At 36.5% G+C, this 8,721-nt stretch overlaps 2 protein-coding genes across 3 annotated transcripts in view; one reads left to right on the top strand and one right to left on the bottom strand.

Annotated features, from left to right (window-relative positions):
• Positions 1-3,199, top strand: part of LOC18041634 (SAL1 phosphatase) — a 5,126-nt gene extending 1,927 nt beyond the window's left edge. Inside the window, exons 5-8 of the mRNA XM_006432117.2 lie at positions 1,035-1,245; positions 1,335-1,433; positions 1,517-1,670; positions 2,699-3,199. Of these exons, the coding sequence (XP_006432180.2) occupies positions 1,035-1,245; positions 1,335-1,433; positions 1,517-1,670; positions 2,699-2,862 (628 nt within the window). The 3' untranslated portion in view covers positions 2,863-3,199. The remainder of the gene's footprint in view (positions 1-1,034; positions 1,246-1,334; positions 1,434-1,516; positions 1,671-2,698) is intronic.
• Positions 3,200-3,329: 130 nt separating this feature from the next.
• LOC18041156 (2-oxoisovalerate dehydrogenase subunit alpha 2, mitochondrial) lies at positions 3,330-8,213 on the bottom strand. Of its 2 annotated transcripts, none has more exons than XM_006432112.2 (9): positions 7,811-8,213; positions 6,125-6,262; positions 5,821-6,003; positions 5,475-5,632; positions 5,270-5,369; positions 4,772-4,883; positions 4,536-4,675; positions 4,258-4,443; positions 3,330-3,659 (listed from the first exon to the last, which is right to left on the bottom strand). In XM_006432112.2, exons 1-9 carry the CDS (start codon positions 8,084-8,086, stop codon positions 3,492-3,494), a joined length of 1,461 nt encoding a protein of 486 aa, XP_006432175.1. In that variant the 5' UTR covers positions 8,087-8,213; the 3' UTR covers positions 3,330-3,491. The 2 variants fall into 2 exon arrangements, with proteins under 2 accessions (XP_006432175.1, XP_006432174.1); XM_006432111.2 differs by having other exon boundaries at positions 6,125-6,315; positions 7,811-7,897.
• Positions 8,214-8,721: the final 508 nt, after the last annotated feature.

Raw genomic sequence — 8,721 nt, 5'->3', positions numbered from 1 at the left:
AATGATTGGCTTCTAGAAACCATCACATTTTTCTCCATGCAACTTCAACAAAACCGTGCCACTGACCTTGCCTTTTGAAATTGGCAAACCCACCAACTTTGCCTTTTGAATTTGGCAAGCAGACCAAATTTGTTTCTTTGAAATTGGCAAGCCATTATTTGACTTTTCAACAGTTACTACCCAAATGTTGATCAATTGAATGGTGATGGATACTGCAAATTTATTGATCGAAAGAAATTGTTAATGTCAGCTGGAGTATGCTTCATTCCAAATAAGTGCATTATGCTGGATTTTTGAGTTCATGAATAAAATTCCAGCCATTATGTCTCTAGGTACAACTTTTCTCTTTTTATAGTGGTGGGATTTGTTAACATTAATTCAAAATTTTCGGAGATGGGACTCAGATGATAGGTTTATTTTCAAGTGTGAGAAACTGTCTTCCTTTTAATTAAATTTGTAGTTTTTGTTTGGGGAGATTATCCATTTACATGGAAAGAGAAGAAACCTTACTGATATTGCAAGTTCTTCCTGTAATGTTTGTGGACCCTTATTCTTTACTGAGGATAAGAGACTTCGGAGAAGAATATTGTGTTTGCCGTGGACAAAACAAATTTACATTGTCTGATTTTTTTTTTTTTTTTTCACTGGGAAGTCAGAATTGACATGCACCCAGTGTTCTCTGTTGAGTTACATGTGGGTTTTTTATATTACCCTAGGATTTAGATAAAGTCTGGAGGATTTTGGTGCCATTACTTTTTCTAAAACGATAGCAATCACAAAGACTGTACTCTCTCCCTCTGTCTATTTGACTCTCATCCACTATTCTTAAGGTGCAGCAATAGCAGTGCAGGCTTATTATGTATACACATAATACTGGAAATAATTGATTTATTTAATATCTAATTTGATTATTCCAAATTACTGGATCTGTAATCATATCATTTTTGACTTTCTAGTTGAGTGCCTTTTATTTATTTCTGTGCTTTTGGGTCAACTATAATTGAATGGTTTTTGCTTTCAAATTTTCACTATAGGTTTGTAAGAGGAGATCAATATGCTATTGCATTAGCATTGCTTGATGAAGGCAAAGTTGTATTGGGTGTACTGGCTTGTCCCAATCTTCCTTTAGCATCCATTGTGGGTGACAATCAGCATTCTTCAAATAATGAAGTTGGTTGCCTTTTTTTTGCACAAGTTGGTGCCGGAACTTATATGCAGTCACTGAGTGGTTCTTTGCCAGTGAAGGTTGGTGCTCTTTATCATTAACCATTTCTGTAAGTGTTATTATACCTGCATAGATATTTGGCACTTACATGTTTTTGGTTTTCTTTAAGGTGCAAGTCACTGCTATTGAAAATTCTGAAGAAGCTTCATTCTTTGAGTCATATGAAGCAGCACATTCCAATCGTGACTTATCTAGCTTGATTGCCAAAGTATTTCCTCTTTTTCTTTGTCTCTCATTTGGTCAATAATTACATTTCTCTTTATACTTTAATACATGCCTTACTTCCTGCAGAAACTTGGCGTCAAAGCACCACCAGTTAGAATTGATAGCCAGGCAAAATATGGAGCGTTATCCAGAGGAGATGGAGCCATATATCTACGTTTTCCACGTAAAGGGTATCGTGAAAAAATATGGGATCATGCTGCTGGATCTATTGTTGTGACTGGTATAGAAATCATCCTTTGCTACATCCTTGCCTATCTACTTTCTCACAATAGTGTATGTAGGGATTGATCTTTAACTTGGGTGAATTTTGGGTAACATGTCCCACCAACCAGGAGCATATTTGGGATTTGAATTTTCATTCATACTTCCTTGTTTTCTTAGTCAGCCTCCTATCTTTCTTGTTACACATACAGATAAGAATTGATTATACATTTTACAAAGTGAAGAACTAGGCCTGGATCATTTTCTTAAATTATTAGGAAGACTCCTCTTTTGGTGTCTGAATTTAGACGAGAATACACCTACTTAGATGTCAAATGACAGTCTTTTGTATACCCTCATCTCATACTATATAAGTCTACTCTTGAATATTGTCATTTTGAATGTGTGCCGCCAATGCTAAAACCAGCCAATCTTGAGTTTCAAATGTGGGGAAAATATATATATTGAGGCACTTATTTCCTTTCTTCCAAATGTATACTTTGTGCGTGCAAATAATTTTTTGGGGTCAAAACCCTAATGGGGCTCAATTCAGTTCCTTCAATTACTTATCTTCCTGGCCATGTATTGCTGTGGAATAAGAAGGACTATCAATTATAAATTCAACTACTTTTCCCCTTTTCTTTTATACACAAGTCCTTGTTTCTTTTTTCCTCAAAATGATTTTCGTTGTGATTTCTTATTGAAGAACCTGAAATGCAGAAATATATGAGCACAATGGTTTCTTTTGTATGTACAGTAGTGATTGATGGCCGTTGTTTCACTTTTTAAATGAAGACATGGTTAAACACTGCTTTTGCAATTGGTCACCTTGTTAATTTTATACTAACATTAATAATTTGGCCACAGTGAAGTAGGTGAATCAGCTGTTTATCTCTTTCATGCACTGCTTGGACATTTTATTTATTTTCCATGTCTTTGTTACACTTTCCATCCCATGAATATGTTGACACGTACTAGTGCTACTGGTTGAAATTGTTAGTATTTCCTGTTATTATGGGATAATTACTTGTCAATCAACCTCTGCAGAGGCTGGGGGTGTTGTTACAGATGCAGCAGGGTACCCATTGGATTTTTCAAAAGGCAAACATCTAAATCTTCAAGCAGGCATCATTGTTACTAATCAGAAGTTGATGCCGGCCCTGTTGAAGGCAGTCAAAGAATCCTTGGAGGAGCAAGCTTCATCCCTCTGATTCTCTGCAAACACTTGACTATATCATTCCGCTTCCAAGTTAAACGATTGACTTAGAAAATTTTATTATGCTTTGCCCAGATGAGCCGATATATGTGAACCTTTTCATAGTTCAAGATTAACGGATCTCTCATCAAATCCTCCCAATAAGTTGCAGCCTCGCTGCAAAAGAGTTCAATGCATGCAAGATCTAGGACTTGGTTCGTTCCTTTGTAATTGCCGGCAGTGTGAACATAATTACATGTAATGGAATATATGCTGCCGCCCTTGAAATAACCAGCATTGCATGTACGATTGCTTGGAGAAAGATTCATTTGCTAATAAGAACAGTTTTTGAAGTGATCTTCCATTGAACCAAAATAAATCAAAAACAGGTTTAATAATTGTGTTAAAAGAACACGTTTTCGGAAGCAAATTACTTTCGTGCTGAACTTGTTCAGCTAAGCAGGTAACAAAAATAATGCAGAATTATTCATCAAGTGATGAAGCGTGCTATTATTTTAAACATCCTATTTGCTTTTAACTACACTTGATTTATTAAACCAAATGTACTCAAAGATCAAAAGTACAAATTTCACAGAGATAAATGTTTGCTATCTGCAGTTGCACTTAATCAGTACACTTACTAAACTAAATAGGAACATTTGAGGGATAGTCTTGTGGGTGCTTTTTGATGGTCTCTCTTAATGAGTGCTCTTGCTCGCGGAGGTTAGAAGGAGAAACATCATATACATCGGTAAACAAGTCTGAAATTGGAGGTTTCTCCGCTTTTTCAGCTTCTTGAAGTGCATGTAATATCTGTTAGAATGAGCAGTTACTTAAAGTTTTCAAAGGGAGACATAAAATTACATAACACAAAATATTTATCTAGACACTTTAAAAGGTACCGAAAAGACTCAAGCAAGAATGATGTATGACCTTCTTATGGCCAGAGCAAATTCAAACAGAAAGAATTCATTGAATGCTCACAAACAACAAATCATAAAGTTGAAAATGAGATTGCGAGTTTTTAAAATTGTCCAGTATTCTAAAATTGCTGAAGACCATTGGTTATACAACAAAAACTAAAGGCTTCTGCATCATAGAATTCCTTCATTGCCCTTTTTTTTTTTTTTTTTTGGTCAAGACTACAGCGACTCCGAGAGATACTTCTATTGCAAATTCAAGACAAGAAAGTTTCCAAAAAAGTAGGTGAGCTGGCCATTTTCTCCGTTATTTTGTTGATGTTAAAGCAAATATTCTTTTCTAAATTGATCAGTGCTGTCCTTTGGGGCATCAGTTCAACAATACGTGTAGACAGTTGTTAGTTTAGAACACAAGCAACTTAAATAGAAAACTTCTAGTGTTGAAGTTGAAGTAAGCCGTATTTGGAGATTGTTAAAGACACTAATATTACCTGCTTCCTCACACTGCTTCTGAGCTCTGACTCAATGTCACCATTCCACCAACCATTGCTTTCTATCCACTTTCTAAATCTTGTAACAGGGTCTTGAGTTGTTCTCCACCATTCAATCTCATCAACTGGGCGGTACTTAGTGGAATCATCTGATGTTGTGTGGTGTCCTACTCGATATGTAAGAGCCTGGCATGGGAAAGGTTAAAGAAAACATCAAAGCACCAGTCACTCATGCCTCACATAACGCTTAAGAAAATAGAAAAAGATAGACATTTTACCTCAATTAAGATAGGTCTGCCCTCACCAATCGCCATTTCACGTGCAGCATGAACTGCACTATATATGGCAAGAGCATCGTTACCATCTACACGGATACTTCGGACTCCATATGCCCGGCCTTTAACAACGGCACCATCACCTGCCATTGTCCAGAGAAAAATTTCTTTAGATAAAAAGGACTTCATCTAAGTAGGATTGTCAAGATATTAGAAAGGACAAGGAAGAGAAGGAATACTTCGAAACTGGTCAGAAATAGGGGTACTGATAGCCCATCCATTGTTCCGACAGATAAAAATAACTGGGGCCTCCGTAACTGCCGAAAAATTTAAAGCAGCATGGAAATCTCCCTAATTACAAGTTGATGTATTAGAAAAAGGAAAGAAACCTCCTGTTGGGGGGGGGGGGTGATGTGGGAAAGAAGACAAACAATCAGACATTCAATAGTAAAGGAGCCACGGCAGAAGCAATTTAGTCATGGCAGAGATGATGTCATTACCATGGAAAGATCAGAAGTAATAAAACAATATCCATATATATGCTAATAAAAGTCCCAAACTTAAAAGTGAATGAATGATTTAAAGACTATGGAGAATAGTAACAATGTCATCCAGCTCAGTGGTGGGTAAATGGAGGGACTGTGTGATGCTCAGTGAGACCAGTCCACACCCCCATGAAGTTCACCATAGAGACTGTGAGGAGGGAATGCCCAACATTATCATTAAATTATACTTACCTCACTTGTGCCACCATCACCAAAGTAAGTGACAGCACATGCATCTTTTCGGTCCATCTTTAAAGCATATGCAGCACCAACCGCATGAGGAAGTTGTGTACTGGAAGAAGTAAGAATCATTACCGTCTGTGAATTTCAAGCTTTATAATTGAAAACTTGTGAAAGTTCACTAACAGATCGCACTTAGCCAAGGTATACATCTTACGCTATTGTTGATGATACAGTAAAGTAGTTGTACTTGTTAGATCCGTAATGGATAGGCATCTGCCTGCCTTTACCATAATCAGCTTTATTTCCAAAACATTGGTTTGCAAACTCTTGCATAGAGAAACCGCGCCATAACAGAACTCCTGGCTCCCTGTACTGAAAGACAGAACCAAAATATAATATCAGACTTCTACAGTAGCCTCTACTGAGTTTGAGCGTGCATGCATGAATCTGTGCATTTACATTGTTACATGTATGAGTGGGGATGCGCATGTCTCTAAATGCATGAATGCTTCTCAGGAGGATTACACTGACATTAATAGGTTTGCATAGGTGCTTGTTACCTGAGGGACGACAAAGTCATCATTTTTTATTGCTGCAGCTGATGCAATGTTGATAGCCTCTTCTCCACTTGTGGTGAGATAGAAGGAAATTCTTCCCTGCCTTTGTGCTTCATAGAAGATTGTGTCCATTGTTTGAAGGGTGACCATATCATTGTACATTTTAATGGCAACTCCCTCACTGACCTAATTGAATTCACAAAAAGAAAAATAAGTTTTCTCAGCTGGATTTATATTCAGAAGACATAGGACGGAAAACTATTTCTTGGTCATTTTCATTTTTGGGGAATAGGGGGAGGTGAAGTACCTTCACAAAACTGCTATCTGGAAATGGTTGACCATCATCATCGAGCACCCGGTAGCAGGGTATTCTCTCCTCAGAGGATTCAGAAATAAACCTCATATTAGGGGTGAATGCAACCCTTCCTCCCGGAAAATCTAAAAACTATAATAGAGTGTTAGCTTCAGTGAGCCATTGTCTATCATACTCGAAAGCACCTACACATACATGGAAAGAAAGAAAGCAGTATCAATTTATGCCCTTTCTATGCATTCTAGACTACATTGTTGAAGCGACCTCAAGTAGAGATACTATCTGCATGCCTCTGTGTGTTTATTCACACAATTTTACTGTGAAGAACAAGCATGAAAAATCAAAACACTTGCACTGTACGATATGCAGCATCTACGGGATTCTATAAAAAGGTACAGATCACTTTATGAATCACTTGAACAATGATAAAGTTAGAAAAGGACTGGTAAACTCTTAGGTGATGTCCAACCAAGCAGAATATAGTGGCCACTTTCAAGTCATTTTCGAAGTTTCTTCCAACAAAAACCCCAAATTATTGGAGTCTACATACATAACAACACAGAAAGTTGTTATACAATGACTTAAATGGATAAAATAGGTCATATACAAGTTCATTCCTAAATTCACCAAATCGTTGAATAATGAATCAGGGGATTATGGCATCTGCAGTGGAAATAAAAGACATCCATAATCATCATAAAACCACCTTCTTCAGTTTTTGACCCATCATCAACAAAGTGAGTTGAATAGAGAAATGTTTAAAGCAAATGAATGATATAGATTCAAGTATCCACAACTTCTTAAGTTCTTTTACTACAACCCAATAACTTCGCTAGGAAACCAAATTTCGAAATGCTCAATTGCAAGAACTACAATTCTACTACACCAAGGTACTCATAATCATCACTCAGAAATGCTCTGCCATTCCCATACACACATGCACACACATATATACAAAGAATTCGAGGATTCCTCATTTTTAATACAGTTAACAAGGTAAAGGAATAAACATTTCCTTCGTGAGGTGATATATTCTCTATTGATACAATTCAAAGTTACTTGAAGATGCGTGTTGCAATTAGCAAAGGACCATTCTTTAATTGAAAAGCCAAAATCTGTTTTACAATCTCTAGTGTACATACATAATACGTATACTCAACTTTGTTGGAAACCTCTCTTGTACCATTGTAAAACTAACTGGTTAAATACACACAAGAGCTAAATCCAAAACCAATTTTATGTGCTATTTTTTTAAAAATAAATTCTCCACCTATCTGCTAATATAAACATGAAAATGTTTCAAAGTTGATTATCTAAGATGTAGTATTTGATTAGGAGACTTTCAGAATAGCTAGTTATCGAACAAAGGAACAAAGGGAATCCCTTTGAGATTAAATCGAGGGAACGTTAACTATGAGACGGCTAAACAGCAGAACTAATTGAACTATTATCAACAACTATTCGTACTTTGAATCAGCATTCACATATTCCAAGTAACTGTTATGAATGGGCTCCGGACGATAGTGCTACAACAAGTTAAAAATCCAGTATGCAAAACCTTCGTCGTGAATTGTCATTTACTACAACATGTAAAGATAAAAAAATCCTTTGTTCCACATTAAACAAACAAAAAAAAGGGACAAATATCTCTAGAAGAGTTGGAACTCAAAATGAATGTACCTGATTATTAACAGAACTACCGAAAGAATCCAACTGCTTTCCAGCTTTGATGGACTCAAAACGACGAGCCAAGAAAAGGGTTGGTGAAAAACGAAAATTTGAATCTGGGGATTTGAAAGCTCGAGTAAATGGAGCTGCTGTCAATGGAGTCTTGCTGTAATGGCTGTTCATAGAACAAGTGCAAGAACTCTGCTTGATCAAAGACAATAAGCCCACCTTTGACTTCATTTGGCTAAGAATTTTGTTTGAATTTTTCATTCCGAGACTTAGAGCCATGAATCAATAAGAGATGATGCTGCAAATGATGCAATGATATATGAGTTTTCAGAAACTGAACTGAAATTGGTTCTGGATTTGTATTTTCAGTTGGGATAAGCAACCTTGATTGTTTGTATGTTGGTAGTTTTTTGCCAAGGGATAAACGTGTTAAAGATTATGATGGTTAATAACATGGAGATCACTACGTTTACACAATTTGTGAACAAAGAACATAACTAAAACGTGAAAACAAAAAGGTCCTTGAGTGAGTTGAGTCCCCATGGTGAATAACTAAAATGCCCTTTAGTTTCCCCTCTTTTCTTTTAAATGAATGTCGAAAATTTATTAAAGGAAGCAAAGAAAATGAAGGAAAAATCCACTTCAACCATTCTGGAAGCAACATCATTTGCTTGAATAAATTATATGCATTTTGCTTATTGTTAGGTATGATAGCCAAGTGCCATCATAAAGCAACCTTTAAACTCTCCATTAATCCCTCGAGAAATGACCTCACAAGACAGTGTGCCTAGATTACTATGAGAGTGAGTGCTCGTCTGTGTTTACATTGGTTGACAAAAGTATTTGCGAGCGTTAAAAAATTGGTTGGATATTTTAGGTGACTTGCCACAAGGTGCTCGAAAGTTGCAATCACA

The sequence above is a fragment of the Citrus clementina genome, unplaced genomic scaffold (assembly GCF_000493195.1).
Source record: "Citrus clementina cultivar Clemenules unplaced genomic scaffold, Citrus_clementina_v1.0 scaffold_5, whole genome shotgun sequence".
In the NCBI taxonomy this organism is placed as follows: domain Eukaryota; kingdom Viridiplantae; phylum Streptophyta; class Magnoliopsida; order Sapindales; family Rutaceae; genus Citrus; species Citrus x clementina.
Note: the sequence above shows the minus strand (reverse complement) of the source record. Positions and strands in the feature narration are given on the sequence as shown.

Bases quoted from the DNA above. Each gene is read 5' to 3' on its own strand.
- LOC18041156 (XM_006432112.2), bottom strand. From the start codon at position 8,086: ATGGCTCTAAGTCTCGGAATGAAAAATTCAAACAAAATTCTTAGCCAA. The intron at 5,633-5,820 runs GTAACAAGCACC...TCTGTCTTTCAG, and splicing joins ATGACTTTGTCGTCCCTCAG to TACAGGGAGCCAGGAGTTCT. The intron at 3,660-4,257 runs GTAATATTAGTG...TCATTCTAACAG, and splicing joins GAAGCAGTGTGAGGAAGCAG to ATATTACATGCACTTCAAGA.